Here is a 21,973-nt window from a genome sequence, read left to right as displayed (position 1 = left end):
GTAATGTGTTCTCTTGAGCTGCCAGGAGAACCTTTTCCTGTCCTTTATAGTTTTCTCAGTAAGTTACATGAAACAAATGAAATAACCCTAATAACCCCAACCCTGCTTTATAACCCTAACACAAAAGAAGATTGCCGCCAATGAATCTTTGTAGGCAGCCTACAGTTTTTGATCTGTGAGTTACACAAACAGTTAACACCCTAGTGCTGCGTAAACATTACAATTTGCTCTCAGGAGTGGTGAAGCAGTAATTATTTCAGGAGTGGAGTTCAGATGGAGACCCATCAGCAGAAGCTGATGCAGAATGACCAGAGCAGCACAGGTATACCTCTTCTGTAGGCAGCAATGAACATTCCAGCAGTGCAATGTACTCACTAAATGCACAGTAATTCAGAATGAATTACCTTTTCAGCTGCAAGAAAGATGTTCCCATCCACTATCCACTCAGAGTTTCACTTCAATAAAAAATCTCCTGACATCCTAGGAAAGGTGTAACCACATTAAGGGGTCTCTTACTGCCACTTCCAGAGAACCACTCACGTCTACAAATGCTCCCCAGGACAGAAGTAACATTTAGCTTATCCTCCACTTCAGTGTATCTAAACAACTTAAAATGCCAGTAAATGAAGTGCTACTCTAACTCTCACAGGTTTAGCTGGAGGTTAAAAAAGTTACAAGACAAAACATGTGGCCAGTTAACTAAATAACAGTTCCACAGATAAGAAGTATTACATAGTTGATTGGCTGAGCTGAACTAATCAAACCCTGATAGTGTAATTACATCCAAGACATTCCTTCACTCTTAAAGCAGCTGCCAACGGTAGGGAGAATTTCAGAATTATTTACTGATGATATAAAAGTTTGCAGTGCTCTGACATTTAAAAGTGGAGTTTCAGTAACTCCAACCTGTGCTGCAGCTGAATGCATCACATTCATCACAGCCCATGGTGCTACAGGAGGGGCAGAACAGCTCAGCTCACTCTGACAGCCACTGACTAAAGGGCAGCTGCAGTTATTCTGAACTAAAGGGAAAGCCTGAAAGGAGAGGTGGAAGTCAGGCTTTTGGTGGAATAAAAAGAGCTGATGGACAGAGTGCATACTAGGACAGGCTTTGCCAGCAGGGGCTTTGACTTTTCAGAATTTAAAAAAACCCAACAAAACCAAGAAACCACAAAGCTCGACAACTGCTTCGTGTGCCAACGTTAGAGTCCAAGTGGCCTGTGGAAGATCAAACTTCAGCTTTCTTAATGCGACATTCTTTCTCTCAGGAGAGAAATTAGACTCTCCAGTAGCTATACCTCCCTGCTGGCTGATTTACAGTTTGTGGCTGGCATTTGTTTCAAGGAAAGCTATTTGTCACTCTTTTGTCCATGGCAGAGACCTCTCAGTACAACACAGCAACCTTCAGAATGCATTCTGTCAGCTAATTTGCTCAACCTGAAATCCACTCATGCCACCAGTCTGAAAACCCTTCTGTAGACACTGCAGATTTGCCAGATAAGCCCTGTCAAAATTCACTTGGCAGTTTGGAAAGTCACTGCCACAGCGTCTTGCCAAAGCTCCACTTGGCCAAAACCCCTTACATTACGTGAAAAATCACATTAAAAATTGTCAGAAAGTCATTTATGCCACTGCTCAGTTGCTCACACACAAACCCCAGCATTTTACCTCATGCTGTCAAGGAAGTTGAAACTATGGGTAATTTATGCCATTCAAAATCTTCTGAAAGAATTGTAATTACTGTTTGCAGATGGGATTGCACTTACACTTCCCAGCCAAACCATATGCTGGCCACACCTGAGACTTTTCACATCAACCAAGGAACACATTTAAGCAGCAGTTCTTGAAACGTGATACAGGATCCATGAAGGGAATAGGGTTTTCCTGCATATCATCTTGCTCAAGCATTTGTAAGTTGCCACAATTCCACACAGACCACAGGTAGCATGATGTGTAGGACAGAGGAATATTAAAATGTGAAGTAACAGCTGCAAAAATTTTTGAAGGGTTTGTTCTTTGCTTCAGGAAAAGCATTAAAAAGGGCTAGACTAAAAAGTTTATATTCCAGGAATACTTTCAATAGGAATGAGAGTAACTGTGAAGATGTCTTCGCAGGCTGCTTGTTGGTGTCCATGGTGATTAATAACGTGTTAGTTCAACCTTAGACACCTGCAGGATAAAAACTGGACACGGTATAAAATCTATTAAAGGCCCACTAATCTTATAGGTAATTAAAAATTCTTTTAGTTGAGCTGTAATACAAAGCAGAGTCTTTTTATTGTAGTCTTTCCCATTTTCATTTAAGCTGCCATTTAATGATAGATGAGAGCAGAGCTCCAAATGCTGTGACCACAATTTGCATGTCAGAGCTACTGAAATGTTACTGTCCAGGGCCACCCCCTTATGTGGCAGCAATGCCACTGGCAGCAGAGAATCTGCAAGGTTTGCTGAACACCTTTGGAGGCTGCAGTACAAATATGAGCTATCTTCTGTATTACTTTCACATTCTGTTTTAATGCCATACATCTAAAAAGCAAGTATGCCAACTGTATGCATAGGTGAATAAGACATATACCCCTTTCACCTTCCTGCCTTTCTACTCTAATTAATCATCTTCTATCAGAAAAAGGAAAGCAACCAAAACCCAACAACCCCTCTCAGAGGAAATCACATGCATAAATTTTACCCAGTTTGAAGTTATGGCTCCCCAAGCAGCTATATTGTGACCACACTATTCATATATACCAAGGTGTTAACAGCATACACAGCAATGCAAAATACTACCGATGTGGAAGACAGCCAAGATACAGCTATGCAGGGCCCATAATTTTCCATATCCTGCCTACTGACTCTAAAATAAGATTATTCTCCTCCATCTGGAGCTGCCCAGCTCTGAATCACCGCAATTACAGCAATTCATACCACTTCCATGCTTGGTGGGGACCATCAGCATCATCACTTTTTTACTATCGAAAAGGCAAACAACATCTCCCACACTTGGTTTCTGCATCTACTTTCCAGCACATCCATAGCAACATTCCAGTTGTCAAATATTCAGCCCCAGTCAGCAAGGACCCCAGGGAACTGCAGAGGGCTGCACGCAAATATTTAGCAAAAATCTTACTAAGTTAAGTAGCTGATGTAATGCTCCTACTTCTCACACTGCTACAATGTATCTCAAGAGAAGGATTTTTTTAAGCAGTTGCAATTTAACTGTCAGTTCTCCCCTTTTAATCCTCTTTAACCAAGCCAAATATAATTATGGTCTCTTGTTTATGAGCTTTTCTAAGAAGCCCTGGCATAACTAACTTCTCTCACATGCATTCTTAAAACATATCTTCAGTTGTCTTCTGCTGACTCACTATCCAGCACTATTCACTTAACTCTACAGCAGGGATTTCTTTCTTCAATACCATTTGTTGATGCTGCATATTCCCATTCAGGACTCTGCCACAGCCCATGCTGTTTTAAGTACTTATTTACAGTCCTGAGATGGTCAGGGGCCTTCAGCAGGTCTTTAATGAGTTGCCACGACCTTGCTCTGAGCAGCACAAATCCAGAACAAGGTGCTCATAATTCCCATACAACAGATGATCAAAATATAGAAATTATTCATGTTTAATTTTTTTAAAAGATAAAATATTATTATCACACGTTGATTTTGTGTTAGACTTCTAGTTCAGGTAATCCCAGTGAGAAATTCTGGGTGGTACTGACATGTAGATTGAGAACATGAAGCTGTGGGAAGAATATTCTTACACCTGATCATTTCCTGAGGAAAGGTGAAGTGCATTTCAAACCATGTGTGGTTCCAGCTCATGTCTAGCTCCAGCTTTGCAGTGATGTATTAGTCCTACTGCCATAACACTACCACAAATCATTCTGCATGATACCACCCCAACAGTATTATCAAAGTTTTCACTAACCCACCACCCATCTCAGATCCTCACAGGATTTCTTCATTTGATTATGCAACAGAAACTCACGGAGCTCCTGAATAACATCTATAGATAACAGCTGGGCAATGCTAACATGCACTGGGACTGGGATCTCAAGGACTCCCAAGCACACCAAATGCAAAGCCACGGGACACACCAATAGTCAGCTGTCACAGACAGCATATCCTGGGGGCCTGCAGACAGGGATGCACCCCTGGGGAAACAAAGCAGGAACTGGAAAGGAGAATAAAGCTAAAAGACAGTTAATCAAATCTGTACGTTTAGATGCCTAAGACTAAAAATACACACTGTTTGCTTGGGCAACCATACTGTACCCCTACTGGACCATAATACTTCAAACAAACAGTAAGAAAAAGGAAAAAATAATAGAAACACATGCCTTCTTCTGTGAAAGCCATTTCCACAATATTTAATTTAAAACTAAAAAAGAATATATGGCATTATACCAAATTCTGGGCAACACAGCTGTAGCCAAAGAGAGCCTCACACTCTTTTCACTGATATCCAGTCTCTATAAAAACATAAAGGGGCACCTCCTCAAGAACACGGGGCCAGAGCTCAGGACTTGGTTTTCTAAAGATATATCCAAACTGACTTTATTATTTGGGGCTGGAACTCACATCTCGCCCTAGGAAAAGAGGAAGAGCATAAGAGTAAAACCTTGTGCATATCTAAGAGAGATTTATTCAAGTACTGTTGCATCCATTTCATGTTTCAGAGGGAGACAGTGTTTATGTGGAAATCCCAAAGACATTTTTCTTAGAGGGGAGCACGTGACTTTATTATTGGGATTCTGCAGGCTGAGGATTATACTCCACTCTAAATTTATAGCTTAAAAATTCAGCACTGCAGTCAAACAAGACCTCACTTCCCTTTAAGGAGGCTTCTTCCAACAAGGCTGCCTGCTTGTGTTCATCTCCTTGACACATACTATTCATCTTAACAATTTAGCATTCCCTGGAGCAGCAGTGATGCTGAGAGCAGAGGAGATGGGGTGTGTGCCCCACCCAAGCACTCTGCACACCAAGCAATGTGTCCCTGGCATGAAGAATTTGCAACTGAAGCCCAGGTTTAGAGAGTCCTGGGCACAAGCATTGCCTTGCAGCTCATCACCCATCTCCACCATGGAAGAGCCTGCATGCACCATTTGAGAGATGAGATGTGCATTGGTTTTTTCTGCACCTCCTGTTTGATTTGGAAACAAAGATGCTGTGCTGCAATTAAGCTCATTTCTTTGAGGGTGAGACCATGCCTCTGCCTGCCCGCACTGTTCAGCTAGTACACGAGCTGATGTGCAATCCAGGCAAGCCAAACCACTGCTGCCTTTCTTCAGTCCTGTTGGAATAAGAGGATGCTTATTCCAACAGGACTGAAGTACCACTAGGGACAAACTCCAATCCACTTTAAAGCCAATTGTGGACCAGAAGCCAGCCCTTTGTTCCAAGAAAAGGTCTGCTGAAATAAAATAAATTAACAAGAAGAAAATAAAAGTAAATTAACAAATTACAGCAGTATCTGTGATTTACTTAAAAAAGGCATCCAAAACCAGGGAGTTAAGGGTATTGGTTAGTGAAAGTAATTTGCTTGCTATGGAAAGAAAACTAACCACAAAGAAAGCTTCTTTGCTATTGTATCTCATCTCATTCTTCAAGCCTTCTTCTTGTTTTTTTTAATGTCCCATTCCTGAATAACTAATAGATTTACCCACAATCATCTGGCTGGGGCAGCCACAAGTTGCTCTATTGTCTCAGTGGTGAACTGGAGCAAAAATCTATTCAGTCCCAGACTACAGGGCAGCTGCACTGTGAAATATCAGCTAAAACACATCAGGCTACAGTGGCAGCTAAGATACAAAGGTGTGGAGAAAACCTTCCACCCCACTGCCTGCAAAAGCTGCCCATTCTCTGTTTACTGCTTGCAACACCCTTCTATGGTTATCTAAAAAATGGCTGTAAACCCCCAGTGCTTGCTGCTAACAGGCTGGGCAGAAATTGCCAGCTACAGCCAAAATGAGCTCGTACCACTGAACACAGAAAGAGGAACTGTCAGCTCAGCAGAGTTAGAGCCTTACCCACAGTCAGGTCACACCAAGGGGCTGCAGCTGCTGCGCTCACCCCACAGCACTGGGGGCTCAGACCCTCCCCAGACCCGGCCAAACAGGGGCAGGCTGAGCTGAGAACTGCCCTGCTCCAGGAACAGGACGCTCCTCCAGACCAGATCTTCCCCCTGGAAACCCATGTGGGATTTATTTCTGGCTCCATCCATTGTGTGCACTGATTCCTTTTGCAAACTGCTCCCAGCCACTTTACCCCTCTGTGGTTTTGGTTCCTGCATCCGCTTCTAATCTTGCCCTTAAAGGGGTGCAGCTGATGTATCTAAGGAGCAGAACTGTTTTGTACCAGAACTCAACTACCTACAGAACAATCATTTTAGAGGAATTTCTCCTTTATGTATGATTTACACAAATACTATTACCTTAATAATTTAGCTCCAAAGGGCCCCAGGTCATACATCAAGGAAAAGGATAGAATCACAGAACACATTTCTATGCTTCTGCAGCTAAGGTGAATTATCCCATGTTTATACTGCATCTCTAACATCAGATAAACAGCTAAGGCAAAGGATCTCTAGCACATAGCACTGTACTGTGACTGCCTGAATACTGAACAGATTTCACCATAGAAAGGTGCAGCTGTCATTTATAAAATTAACCTTCCTACTTTTTTAGGATTTCCTGCCTTCTAACAAACTATGTGGCCATTCACATGATGAGTTCCAAAACTATCTCCAGAAATTACACATCTAGTCATAGTGGTGAAACACAAGAGATACTAAAGAAATTATTCTTCTCAGCTGAAAACACACAGACATACAGAAACTAAAATATGCTTGTTTTAAATAGATTTTTCTAAGAATCCCCATTGGTAGTCTGATAATCTGTTACACAGTTGTAATGAATGCTAACATTTTAAGTTGGCATTTAAATTGGAACATTTTAATTGCAGATGAACACTTAGAAGCAAAAAAACCACCACCCCCATCCTTTCATTAGATATTAAGTTTTTGATGTCAGCAGGCAAGAATGTTTTACAAGCAGGAACATCTCAGTTTTCAGGGTGATGGTCACTCATCTGAAAAAATCAGTTCCACTTGCGAAAGTAAGTTAAATTTGTTTAAATTAATGCAGAGATAGAACAAACAGGAAGGACTTTTTTTGTTAAATGTTTATCCTTGTGCAACATGCAATTGTTTTGGGTTCTGGATTACTAAAATTATCACCAAACCACAAAAATCACAGACATATTTTATTTTTTGTATTAAAAGCTCTCAAGGTCACATTAGTCCTCATGCAAAACTCAGAGGAATCACTGAATCACTTTGGAGACAACTAATATATTCAAACTGAATTTACGCATGCCATAGTAGCTGGTGGGCTGGGGTAAAAAACACATCTGATGAAAAGGACCTTTGCAGCAGATTAGCAAAGATTACCCAGCAGAGCATTTGCTTTACAGCCTTAAGGGCTGGATGAACACAAGTGATTTAGACACAGCTAAAAGTAGTGCTTAGCTCAAAAGCATGCTTGGAGCTGGGTAATTAGTAAGCTAAGATCTTTATTCAGTACCAGGCAAAAATTAGGCACACAAAACCAGGATTCATAAGAACAGCATCCTCACCCTTGCCAGCGGAGGAGGTGGAGAATGAGGGACGATGTGACCCCCTTATTCTCACTCAAGCAGATAACAACTTTCCACTGCATGAACTTGCAGTAAGGCCTTCACAAATCCTCACAGGGCACCAGACCTTTTAAATTCCCTGCTCCTTTCATCTAAAAGCCCTGGGCCTCCTGTTACTGAGTTAGCAAGAGAGAACTTCAGGTCCAATCTCTGCTTTCAGAGAATCTGAATTCCACCTTTCCCCTGCCCTGTCTGCAGGGCATCCTGAGGCGGAGGCACTCCTGGAACTGAAATCCAGGTGGTGGGGAAAGGTAGGACCTGCCAAAACCTGGGGGACCTCTGGGCTGGGAGTAAATTATTTGCTAAGAGAGCCCACCTGAGGCTGTGGTTGCCATGACAAATGATCCTTATATTAAATACCAGGCTAAATGGGCATATGAACTTGTAAACTTTAATGGCATGGAACTAATGCAAACCCTCAGGCTGCTATTAGTCATGCTTCCATTCCAAATAATTTAAAATTTAACTTTTTGGTTTTGTTATTTTCTTTCAGATAGTGCATATCTGATGAAAGGTGTTCAGCTGGCTGATTAACCACCCCTTTGCTGGCATCCCTGCGAGGATCCCATTAGCACAGGAGGGGCACAGCAGCTATCTCAGCAGATATTTGTGTGTACCTGTCAGCAGGCAGTATGTGTTTCAGGTATGCAGCTGGAACCTTTCTCCCACTCTTCAGCAGCAGCATGGTAGTTCATACCTCTAAATCTGAGGATTTGCAGCCACTCCAAGAAACTAAAAACTCACTCTCGTAGCTCCTTGCACCCATATTGACTGACTGACTGAGATCCTCCTTGGTTTTGCTCTCTGAGGTATTTTGTAGTCTGCAGGCTGATGGGCCAACTGGATGCATTGTACACATGCATTTCCCATCAAATGTCAGTGTCCTGCTCAGTGAATGTCACCTTGTTCCCAGCCACAGAGCAAGAGGTGTCCTCACCTACCCTCCTCCCATTGCCCATGCCCCTTCTCATGCCCCTCTTATCCATTTGCTCTGGGACAGAGGCACTCCTTGTCTTCTCAATATGCTTTGATATATTCATTCTTTGTAGAATGAGCTTGACCTTCTCATTTTTGTCCCAGACTTCTCTTCCTAATGAAAAACGTATCTGCTAAAGAGGAAAGTTTTGAACATCCTCCTGCAGGCTCCTATGCCTTCTTGCACGCACAAGAACACCACTGCCTCTATTCACAGAGCCCATTCTCACAGGATGACTACATTACTCCCTCTGTATCAGCAAAACTGCTAAATATCCCCTGGAAAAAAATAATAAAAAAATCAGAGCTGGCACATTGTACACTGACCTTTTCTTACAGCCCAACAGAGTGGAGCACACCCAAGCCCTGCTGCCTGTCTTGGTTCTGCCAACATTCACACGCCAGGGTGACCTGACTCACCCACTGGACTGGCCTGCCCTTCTGTTAAAAGATATTTTTCCCTCCGGAGAATGAACCTTTCCCAGAGCTAGGTTCACCTTAACCTGAAGCACTCAGCCATAAGAAACGAATGTGCTGACATGGCAGCAGATCTCAGACTTGAGGCGTTAACGATTGCCACTTACACTGGTTTCTTAGAAGACTTGTCACTTGTGAATATCACAAAGTTAGACCCTGCCCTGATGTCATTCAGGATCACCTACACCATACCAATGCCCCAGATGAGTGCAAGAAATCTTTCCTGGCCCACCTCAGTCTGGAGACAGCAACACCTCTGCCCTGGTGTTCTCAAACAAGGAATTCACTTTTCTTGCCTTGAATAATTGTTCTTCCTTTACATCTCTAAAGGAAACAAAGCATGGCTCCTTCCCCACAGCTCCTGCCACCCTCATCATCAAACCTTCTGGTTAAACTGCTAGGCCCAGACAGAAATCAAACACTGGACTCTAAACCCCATCTGTGTAACCACAGTGTGAAGGTACCAGCACGGGTGAGGTGAACCCTCCACAGCATCTCAGCTGCTGAGGCTGGAGCATCACACCAGCCATCCAGCAAGAGCAAAACAGCTCCCAGCTGTCTGCCCAGGACCCTGCTGCTGGCTGCAACACCATCCTGACGTGGGACAGACTCACCCAAACCTCCTCTTCATGCCTTGTGGAGCTGAATATTCTTTCAGTAGAGAAGGAAACTTCAAATTCAGTTATATTTTCATGAGATATCCAGAGAATAAGACTCACAGAAAAAAAAGGTGACTGCTAAAAAGTCTGTTAGGCAAAGGTATTTCATTTTTCAAGTGACATTTTATACAAAATGAGATAGTTTACCTTTTCCTTCATTCAAACATCTCAGAGCCCAGCCTGAAGATCATTCTACACCAATGTCAAAAACCTTTCAAAATTACATTAAAACAATACCTTAATAGGACAAATCAGTTTTTGGTTTGCTTGCAATGCAAACAGCATAGAGAAGCACTAAAACCAGAAGCAGCCTTTGAATTTTGCAGAAGGACATATTTTTCACACTTTATTAGTGAAAAATAAGGTATATTTCTAGCAAGTACTTCAAAGAGTGCCTTACCCATAAATTTCTGAGTGCCTGTTTAGTAAAGTGGAATGTGAATATCAGTGAAATCCGAGTTAAAAACATGTGGCTATGGAAAATATACAACATAACCATGAAGATCAACTCTAAACTTTTACATTACCAAAAAGTTCAGATGTTGCTATTTCTAGATATACACACAGTTTTACACTATCTCCTCTATGGTTTAAGACAGCTTCAAAAATATGCTTAGGTAGGCTAGAAAAACTAAACAAATCCACTGGAAGAGAGGAGAATAATTTCTTTCTTTTACTGTCTTTTATGACATCTGTTACTGGCAAATAACTTTCTATTACACTGTAGTTTTGCCTGAGACCCTGACGTGGATGACACTGCTCTTTCATACACTGAGAAAGCATTAACTTCAGGGGAAAAAAAAAAGTGTAAAAGTGTCTGCTGTATTCACCAAATTTAGCAGTCCACAGGTCAGCACTCCTCTTTTCCTACAGAAAATAAAGACACTCTCATTAATGCCAAGGGGTGAAGGGTTGGTCATGAAAATCCTAAATATGTTTTACTAATAGAATTCATCTTGTTAATAAGCTGGCATGTGAAACTGTTTTTTCCGGCTGCTGAAAGCAGCTTGTGGTTTGCTTTTATTCTTTCGAACACAATTAGCAAAGCACTCCAGCAGCTGAATAGAACCATTCGTTTGAACAAATTATTCCCTGGCAGGGTTTGGGGGTTCTTTTTTACCCCCCCTCCCCCTTAAATCTCCTCGAAACTCTCTCCCATCCTTATGCAGTCAGAAGACACAAAAGACTGCCTGGCGTTAATCTCGCCTGCCTGTGCCTGGAAAAGACAAGTGAGAAGGACATTGCTGAATAAGTTACATTTTCAGCATCATAGCTACAAGACTGAATTGCTCACTTCTCCCAGCCTTATCTCAGCTGGTGTGCAATCCTAATTAAAAGGCTGACGTAAGGAATACACACAGGGAAGAGTCTGGCATGGATGTTATGGATGAGATGATAAACTTTACCTACCTCCCATGAAGCTTTTGTAGTTAACTGTTGGACCTAAAAATGTTGCTCTAGAGTGCACCTCTTCTCCTTTTAGAGGGCTGAAAATGCTAAATAAAACAGAGCTCCCCTTTCTAATAGGGAGTAGCATCTTGCTGATCTAATTAATCTACACAGCTCATTCTTTCATTGAGATAACTTTACTGGCAAATCAGGCTCCAGTTCCCTTCTCCCAGTGCTCATTTTCAGGGTGAAAAAGGCTGTGGGTAGGAAATAAACCCATGCATCCACCTTGTGAACAATGCTGTCATGTAGTTAACACAGCAGAAATATTTGTTTAATTAGTTACATTTTCAGCTTTTAAATGAGAAGAAAAAACAAGCCATGGGTGGTCTGTAACCTCAGAAGAGCAAATATTCCTGGCTGTAAACTCATCTGAGCTCAGAATACTGGGTTGAACATAAAAAAAGCATTTATTGAATCCTAGGCCTGAGTCAGGAACAGAAGGTGCATTAAGAACTTCCAAACTGCACCCTACCACCAATTCATTAAGTGTTCAGCATTATTTAATAAAAATGGCTTATGCATATACTTCAACTGAAACACTGTTTATTCATAAACATTTTTAACTACAGTATGTGTTGGGAATTATTCACACACCCCTTTAGAGACAGTTTCAAATTCTTCCTTCAAGTAATTGCATGCAATTCCCACTGCTGTCTGCCTCAACTAGGCTATAGGTCTGCAAGCAGAGCTTGCCCTGTATTTTGCAATTAAACCAAGGATGTTAGTTGGTTTATAGAGAACAGGACTCCCTGCTGTCAATGTCTTGTTAAGGCATTAACATTACAAAAGTAAGAAAACTGCCACCATTTGTTATAAAAGCATTAAAGCAATTCTACTGCATGCTTGAAACCCCAATTTGATTGGATTTTTGAAAATTTTCCTCCTTTTTTTCTTATCAGAGAAGTTGATCTTCAGGTAGGCACAGAATAAAATGGTCAGACTTTCTACAAAACTACAGGATGTTTCTTGAAAAAACATGAGACACTTGAATGCTGAATGATGGCTGAGCAGATTTACTGCTTCAGCCCACAGTTCTTTGGGTTATATTAACATAACAGTAACTGCTTTCAGACTCAGACTGGTGAACAAGCAAACTAACAATATTTCCTAATGGATTCAGGGGCTGCTGCAATGGGACACTGCAGACAGGGAACATCACCATTGCCCCATGCTGTGCAACCCAAATATTTCCAAGATGCTTTCTCAGAACCTCTCTGCCACTCTTGCTTTCAATGCTGCCTAATTAAAAGGTGCTTAAGGAAGCCTCTTACTTCACAAGAGAGATTCCTGGAGAAGTTTTTTTTTCCACACTTTCCTGCTCCCTCGTAAGGCATGGGTTCTCCCACCCTCCCCATTTCCAGAGCATAACACTCATGCAGAAACACTAGAAACTTCTGAGCTGGGAAAGACGTACCCAAAACACGTTTTTCTCTTTTCTGTGTCATCTCACAGCTGGAGTTGAAGACAGCCAACACTCTTTGACCTTACTCCTCCAAGGGCCATATGTGTTCTGCATCTGGCAGTGCGACAGCTGCTGCTTTAGGACTTTGCCCTTTCTGTCTCCCTTATCTTTCCTTCTGTCATCTGCTTATTTTCCATTTTTACTATATTCTTTTTTGGTAGATAATAACGCCTTTAGGATTAGTGCTGGCAAGAGGCCAGGACAAAATGGCAGCACTAATGATTTTTTTTGAGTTAGGGTCACTGTGAGATAATTTAGACCATAGGCCTGGGGCCCCATTTTCCCATGACATTGGAAAAATCCACACAGAAAAGCAGACACAGTGAATACTTCAAATCCAAACCTCCCTAAGCATCACCTCTTGGGACACAGCTTGCAGAAAAGAATGAGGACTATATTTCAACACCCCTGGATATGACTTGAGATGGGCTGTACTATTGATTATCTTTCTACATAGTTTTTGTTTTCAGGAGCAGAATCCAGCAGAGCAACATTCATCTCTGTCGCTTCCCACCCACTCAGCTCAAGGACTTTTCCTTCCCAACCTTCCCTTGGAGGACACAGCTTTGCCTAATGCATACCCAGGACACTTTTTTCCCATGTTGACAAAGAAAGCACACTTAATGGGTGCCCACTACCCAGAAATTTTTCAGAGGGGAAGAACTGGCCTTCATTCTAGCTTTTTGTTTTTCCCCACTAGTTTTCAGAATGCTTTTTCTTTCTTAATCCTGAAAGCTGCCCCAAAATGTTACTCCTCTGAATAGGGCAGCAGGACAATCAGTTAAGGGAATATGATGCATGTCTTTTCCACTGTCTAAAGTGGGGAAATGTATAATTCATCATAAATGATGCAAAGCAAACCAGAAAGTTAAAGTTCACACACTGTTAATGAAGGAACACAACTATGCGGTTTTTTTGCTATACTCACCCAGAAACTAACTCTCTTAGAGACATTTTATTTTACCATTGTTAGAAGGCTGTGAAAACACAGGTAGAGGAGGCTCTGCTGAAGTCTATTTTATTTAAGCATCCATATAATAGCAGGATACTCTGCATTTGAAACCAAACCTCCTTCCCCCATAGCCATGACCTGTATCTCCTCTCAGAGAGCTGCAGATGCCAGAGGCCTCCACCATGGAGGCTGCCTGTGAGCTAAGGGCTGACGTTTCAGATGGCAGGATCCTGTGGTAGGTGTACACAGACCACAAGATGCTCTCTGTGTCCCATCAAGAACAGACAGGGAAGCAAATGGGAGAGGAAGAACTGGAAGAGGAGCAGGGGAAGCAGCAGCAGCAGGAGGAGGCCTATGCAGCTTGCCTGGCCCTAGCAAAGGCTCCAGGCTTTTTGTGAAGGAATGCTTGGAACAAGGCGAAGGACCCTGGATCACAGCCGGAAATGGGACCCAGGGAGAGGCAGAAGGTGGTCAAGGATGAGGCGGTGGGGAGCCAGCCCCCATTGCTGGCCCAGCACAGCCAGGAGCAGTGACAGCACACACAGGAGCCATGTGGTGAGGAATGACAACAGGGGCCTTCTGGCAGTGCGTGTGCAGCTGAGGGAGCAACCCCAGCAAACACATCAGCCTGCAAAATCTCCCCCATGCTGCCAGAGGGGAATTTGCTCTCCCCTAGATCCAGTTCTGGCTGACACAATAAATGCCCAGAACAGGGCTTGTAACTATGCAGCCCCAATCAACACTGCCCAAGGTCCTCACCCTGAAGAAGAGAAAAGCATCCCTTTGCCTGCCTCCAAACTGCCCACAGACAGCAGCCTGAGCTCTCAGCAGTACAGGGCTTTTCTTATTTGGGGAGATATCACACTGCCCAGACTAAAACAAAACCACAACACTGCAGATGAATGGATGTAAAGTATTTAAAATCCCATTTCTCACCAACCACAACCAAAGGCACATAGCAGGTTTTCAAAGGACATAGCTTGCTACATGAAATCTGCAAAAGGACATATGAAGAGAAAAGGGAGCAACAGAACAAATTAATGTCTCATGTCCTTCTTCAGAACTCATTTAGCAGGTTCTTCAGAGCAGCACCTTGAAACTGTGAGGTGAGGGTTTTTTTCTCTACTAACCCAAGACAAAACATGCCAACAAAAAAGTCTAGATTTTGAAAGTATCACAGGAATAATATAAACCACTGTTCTGATTCAAATTTAACATTTTAGGTAAAATATTGAAATGAAATACAAAGAAGCACAAATTTTCTAAAGGTAGCCAAAGTTATACAATAAACTGCAGGAAAGTTTATCATTCCTTAACATAACATTCAAGCACAAGGTGATGAAATAAAGATGGACACAATGCTTAAAGCAAAGGGATGAGATGGAAGCCTAAGTGAAAGGCAGAAAATGAAGGGTTTGTGTTGCTTTCTTGAGTTTCAGGCTCTCATTTCCTGCAGCTAAGGACTGACCACTTTTCTTTATAAGAGTATTTGGAAAGCTGACACTGCCCCATGGAGAAGGCTGACTGTCTGGGAAGTACTTGTATCAGCATGCAGAAATGCCTGCAGGTACATCCTATACATTTTTGCTTCCACAGATTAATTTTCTATGAAAATGCCTAATGAACTAGTTTAGCATTAGCTCAGCACTAGCTAAAAAGCAATTTTCAAAGGTGCTTTCCTCCCACATTTTGAGAGGTTAAAAAAAGGCATAGTTTCCCAGGTCCACCTCTGGAAGACACTGGCATTCTCCAAGGCATAAAGCAACTTGCTTTAAGGACTGTTGATATTCTAGACAGTTCAAAATAAAACCAGCAACTACTTAAATATTCTTTTTTGAGAAATAATACCACTTTTGTCACTTACATCAGGAATGACTTCATTGTATGCAATACAGATAGTGTAACTTTCTGAGACTGGAATCCAAAAAAAAAAAAAAGAATTATTGGGAGAAAACAAAAAAGAAGGCTGTATTTCTTTGCCTGTTAAGAAGACTTATTAGGGGTAGAGTGAGAGATACCTGCCTTTGCCCAACCTTTCTGCTGATGAACTAAGAGATGAGCATAGGACAATTGGTCATGGATGCTGGTGCAGATATAGTGCACCTAGACCAAGCCTACCCTTGTAATTTGCATTATCCACCAAAAAAAATATTGTATGTGCAACAGCACACTTTTGCAACTGAGCCCAGGTGATTCTGTCCTGGTAAGGTCTCTCTGCCACTTCTGCTTTAATTAGGACCATGTTTTTCAAGATGCTATGATCTGAAGACTGTCATCAAGTACTTACATAGTCATCTTCATGAAGACCTTGCTTCTGAACAGAACTTTTAACCTCCAGGGAAAACTTCTCAAACTCAGGCTTCACAGTCCTCAGCAGAGTGACAGTTTGGAGGTATGAGTATGCTTTCTTGGCTTCAAGGTCATGCTTGTCTCCTCTTCTCCAAGAGCCATTTCCTAAAGAGGAAAACAAGCATATTTCCAAACTAGGTACCATTATGGGATTCCTTTTTCCATCCTTTTCTGATCATTGGAGAGATGGTAAAGTACACAGGAGAACAGACCCTTCCTCCGGGTGTGCAAGGAATAACTAAGAAGTGAATGTGCACACCAAAGGACAACTTTACTCCCACACTGTTTTTGCTTATTTTAAAAGAGTGGAATAAATCCTAAGTGTGAGGTGGCATCTTGGAGCCAAACACAAATGCCAGATCCCAAATGCAGAGAGATCAAGTGAGAAGAAGTGAGGGAGGATTCACACACAAAGTTTTTGTTACATGTCACTCCTCTTGGACAGTCAGAAAGGCACCAGCAAAGGGCATGATCATCACCCCGAATGGGAGGCAGATGGTGCAGCTCTCCCACTGCGGTCAAGGACAAAACCATGTGTGCCATGGCTGCCAGAGCAGCCCTGCTTTTAATGGGAAAGGAATACATAGAAATAAAATGGAATCCTGCGCCTACACTGTATTTACACGTGTTTTGTGTCACAGCAAGGGAACAATTTAACTCAGACCACCAGTAAAGAAACCACATTTTTAAAAAGCAGGATAGCTGATTGGTTGTTTATTAGAAAAGAAGTCCTTCTTACAAACACATTCTGGCCTTAGCAGGCCCTGAGATCCTGATCCAAAGCCTCTGGAGGTCAGTGCAAAGATTCATGTTGTTCTGGAGCAGGTTTTGTGCTATTTGATGTAAATGATAACTAAAAAAGGCTAGAGGGAACAATGGTAGCCCTAAGCAGTGAGCCTTTAAATGTTTACAAGTAATTAAAAGCTAGACAGCCTTTATTTTTTGAACAACAGCAACAAACCCCATTACGGCTAAATGAGCCAAGGCAAAACTAATGCCAAATTCCCAAGGTGACCTGGAGGCGCACAGGAATCTGAAATCAGAGATGTGGTTATTTTGCTTTTGTTGAGGACCATATTGGCATTGGACAAGGAGAAGCAAGTTGTAGGGATGATAAGGGAGCTGGAATACAGGTAAAAATCCCATGGTGCTTCCCAGCTGCATCACACAGCTGCAGGAACAAACTCTTGGACATGAAGAAGGTAAACACAGCTTGCTTTTTGTCCTCCCAGCACTGCTGCTGGGACTTAACTGGAGATTTGCTCTGCTTCCTCAGAGAGCACAAGGGAAGGAGTGGAGGCCCTGCACTTCTCTGGGGATAAACCCTTTCTCCTGCAGTTTTTGGGTCCAGGACTGCTCCTGTCAGTGCCGGCACAAGGCAGGAGACACAGGAGCACCTTTCCCACATCTCTTGTCTACCCTAGTTAAGCCTTATTTACCACAGCCCAGCACCACCTAGGACTGTCATCTTTAGACACAGCAGGAACTTTGGGGTTTTTTAAAGTGATTTAATATTTTTTTAGGAAGGAGCTCTAGATACATATGCCTTGCTTGAGGGATTTATTTCCCAATACAAGGTCAAAATCACTTACACAGAACCATATTCATCACACCCAGTGGAGAGATTGGACAGCAACTCACATCCCACTGCCTGGTTTGGCCACTCTCCCCTGCAGTGCCTGCACCTGCCCTCTTCACTGCTTCCAAAGAGAAGGAAATGCACATCTGGCAGCTGTAAGCAAGCACATCTTGCTGCCTTCCCAAAAGAGAGTACAAGCCTTGCAGATGCCTCAAAGCTGAACAGCTTCTGCCCCAGCTGGGCACCTGCATTTTGGAGGTGCTGGATTCAAGGAGTGCATCAGAAACTACAGCACAGAGGGCTTAGCCACAGCTTTGCATTTGCAAATGGACATAGCTAAAAAGCATGAGATTACAGACATAAAAAAAAATTTAAAAAAAAATGGTAGAGCTAGTAGAATGTAACTTTCTGTCCTGGACACCAGAGGTGTTCCTTCTTTAAATCCCAACACTAGGACTGGGGAAGGTTCACTTGCATAACAGCGTTCCTAGAATAATTTACATATTTAAATTCCTTCACGGAGTATTTTGTGGGAGGTCATCTTGTTACAATACTTGTGTACAACTATTGCAGTCTTGGCATTTAATAAGCCTGGTCTTCTGAAAAATTAGAAATATTCAGAACAGAGGGCAACAACGAACTGCAATAAAGTCATCTGAACACAGAGACAGTGCCAATTGCCCAATCACACCCACTCTTAGGTTTTATGAAATACAAAACCTAGTATCTCCAGGCACTGGGAACAAGGATTTTTGGGAGAACTTCTCTACATTTCTCTTGTGTTTGTTTTTCACATGCAATGACCATCTGTGCAAAAGTCAACTTCTGATGCACAATCATTTCCCACTACATGGGAAACACATCCACAAGCAGAAAATTGGTTTAAAACAAATGTCAGGAAATGCCACATTCTAACTACACTACATCAGAAGCCAGACATTTTTCATCCCTCAGAAAAGCTTCAAGAAGACTGGACTAGCTGTGATGCAAAGGAGGGTGGTAATGAGACTCCCACATTGGCTTTGATCTTGATCTACAACTTCATGTTTCAGATATCTGAGTGATTTACCTCTTACCTGGCAAAATTTGGCATTCTTTAGCTAATCTTGATGTATGTAGCAGAATCTGTACTTCTGTACATATCTAGATCCCTGAATTTGTACAGTTACATACCTTCACTATACAGTGTGTCACACAGCGCTCTTTACTGTGAAATAATCTCAGGGGTAGTAGATGAGTAACAGAAACCTTATGCAGAAGAACTCCCAGTTAACAGATTCATTTAAAAAAAACATCCTTTTTTAAATTGAGTTGTTTCTGTTGGTCAGTCTTTGCAGTTTTAAGAAAGAAAACCCCACACTTTGCCTTTTTTCTTAACTTACATTTGGTTTTGAACTTGAAATGAATTTGTTATTGTAGCGGATTAGTTAAAGCAGTCTGAACGGAGGAAATTATTTTCTCTACATCTGCAGAAGAACATGCTCCTTTCAAGAGCCACGTTACACTTCAACAAAACCTGTCCTAGCTTTAGCCACCTGATGTTTGATCTCAGCAAACATATAGCTCCAATAATACTTTGAATTTAGGTGAGACAGCTGTACCAGCTGAGAGCAGGTATAGTCCCTGCCATGCACTGATGTAACATGAAGTTACAATTATATTTTGGCATACAGGTATATTAGGTATATTTCAAAAAGAAAATACTTCTAATTTACATTTTAAATAATATTCTGGTTTGACAAAAATTACTCATTTTATTTATGTGTCTAAACAGCCACTTTTATTCACTCTGCTATAGAAAATTCGGACTGCCTGTGTCCCATCCATTGCTTTCCCTTTAACACAGCACGGCTGAATATTTTTGCAGACAGAGTCTGTGATCAAAAGATAAATAAATTAGATGTGTAGGTGTCCCAGCACAGAGGTGATTTCTGGAGGCCCAAACCTTGCAGCTCCCCAGAATGGTGGCTGTTGCTAATTATTCCTTCCAGCCCCCTGCTCAGCCCACAGGTCAGCAGGCTGCCAGGAATGCCCCTGCCCTGAGAGCTGGCAGTCTCAACGCTGGGGATGGTGAAAGTTACCCAGACCTGAGCTGCAGAATGGGGTACCCACACCATAACCAATGTCTCTGCCTGGTGCTACTTCCCCAAAAGTAATCACTGCAGCATATTTGGCATCTTGTTACCCACCCAGTAGCAACTATAGCCACCAGGTCTGTTTTATTTCCTGCAGCACTATGGGCCAAGTGGAAGATAACTGCAACAACAGGGAGAGACAGTGGTGTTTTCTGGGACTCAGTGCTGCGTGTTTTGAGGCTAACAAATCTAAAAATACTACCACGCTTACAAAAGACTTTGCAACACACTTGGGCAAGAAAAACATTACCATATGATGAGCTGTTGAAGAGTTCAATATTGAAGAAAGCATAGTCCCCATTGGTCATTCCTTGCCGATGAGCAGCCAACATGATGTTCCTGATAGTGTCACCGCTGGCACACATGATTACAACTGGAAAAAAAATGAGAAATATAGATAAGAAGCAGCTCAAGAACTTCAGAGAACAGCATGTGAAGCAAGAATGCTGCCAGAGACACTGACCCCAGCTGTCCTCACAGTTTTGCAACAAACATGAAAACACAGATTGCAAACAAAGCTGATTTCCTAAAGAGCTGACAAGACAGGTAGTGAACACAGAAAGGCTTCCTCTTCCCTTGTCTCCTCAGAAGATAATTAAATAGATCCTCTGTGTGGTCTGGGTTTTTACCCCTGCAGAATGTTGCGAGTTCTGGCTCCAAATTCCTTTACCTACATGTATTTGTAGACTAGACCACAATCACAAGCTTCTGTTGTTATTTCTAAGCAGACATAGATGAAGATGGAAATACCATGACTTACCATTTCCATTCCATTGAATGGTCTGATGTAGACTGAACTTGCCTACAACTCAGCTATCCAATATTTAGGTACCTGACCTAGATTTTGCTGCCTCTCTGCACTTCAGGGAGAGCAGCACCTGTGCAGCAGGGACAGTGGTAAGAATCTTTCCAGAACATGACTTCCTCTCCAGAGACCACGCAATAAGCCTAATGTTAATAAATAGAAAACCTCTGATGGGATGCCTAATGTGAATAAATATAAAAAACAAGTACCATTTTATAAGCATGAAGATTAAAGGTGGGTACAAACACCACAGAGCCCCATTTATCATGGGCCAAGAGCTAAGCAGAGGCTCTGCTGCTACTACAAGACCTACAAGCCCACAGGTGTGCCCCTGTGAGGGAACCGTGACCCTCACTGTGATGATTGTGGTTGCCAGGTCTCTTCCCAGATCTGCTGGGCAGGGGGACTACTGCCCTTGCTATTCCTTCCTCCTGCAAAAGGAAAGGAGAATCCCAACAGGTGAGGTCTTCAACATTGGGGAGAAAACTCCCACACAGAGCAAGTAACACTACAAGCTTTTCCATGGTTTACAAGACTACAGGTACGAAGATCCTGATATCAGAGGGAGGAGCAAAGTGTTTCATCACAGTGTGCTTCAGGAGTGTATCCTAAAGCAGAGACATAAGAGATCCTGTCAGAAGGGTGATTCAAAACCAACTGCACGCACGTTTCCAAGAACACCGTCACGCATGGCAGGACTCAAAAGCTGCAATAATGTACGCAAATATTTTCAACCCAACAATAAAAATGAATCAAAACCACATTGGGCTCTTCTGGGTGGAAGTGTTTTCTATTATAAGAAATGAAAATGCCAAACAGGCCAAATCTTTTCGCACACAATGAATCTTCTCCCATCGCCTTTCTGGTTGGATGCCACCACAGGCATAAACCTCCAGATGTGCTGCTGGGGTGAGTCATATTCAGTAAAACCCCACACTTCAGGAGAATTATACCATGCATAGCTCTGTCCTACTGATGATGGCAGAGTAATATAATAATTTCCAGAGCAACAGAGCAAGACATATTTCATGATCATTGTGAAGTATGTTAGCATGAAGGAAAACGAACAAGAAAAAAAAAATTCTTGCAATAAAATTTGGACCAAATATTTTCCAGATGCACATCAGGAATGAATTTGTCTCACTGTTCTTAATTTCAGTATAGGTGAGAGATTTCCTTTTGAAATGTTTCCTTGCTGCCCTCCCAATTCTTCCTTGACTCTGCCTTTGTAATTCACTTCTATCATAAAACTGTAATCTGTAGATGGAATCAAAGGCATTCCCACAACACCAATAAAAGACGTTGAGCAAAAGGAATAAAAGAAAGAGAGTGTGTGGTGAACTACTTTAACATACATTAAATCGTATTTTGTAAGCCTCTAAAGGAATGTAAGGGAAGTAATATTAACTGTTTGGAAGGGGTTTCTAACCCA

The 21,973-nt window shown here is 42.1% G+C and overlaps 1 protein-coding gene across 1 annotated transcript in view; it reads right to left on the bottom strand.

The window, feature by feature from the left end:
- The window catches only part of NPR3 (natriuretic peptide receptor 3), a 43,921-nt gene that overhangs the window by 18,528 nt on the left and 3,420 nt on the right, over window positions 1–21,973 (bottom strand). The window contains exons 2-3 of the mRNA XM_054283308.1: window positions 19,987–20,109; window positions 15,961–16,127 (exon numbers count right to left, since the gene is read on the bottom strand). Coding sequence (XP_054139283.1) covers window positions 15,961–16,127; window positions 19,987–20,109 — 290 coding nt within the window. The remainder of the gene's footprint in view (window positions 1–15,960; window positions 16,128–19,986; window positions 20,110–21,973) is intronic.

This window comes from Melozone crissalis, unplaced genomic scaffold (genome assembly GCF_028551555.1).
Source record: "Melozone crissalis strain CALT ecotype California unplaced genomic scaffold, PUWL_Pcris_2 ptg000036l_1, whole genome shotgun sequence".
Lineage (NCBI taxonomy): Eukaryota > Metazoa > Chordata > Aves > Passeriformes > Passerellidae > Melozone > Melozone crissalis.
Note: the sequence above shows the minus strand (reverse complement) of the source record. Positions and strands in the feature narration are given on the sequence as shown.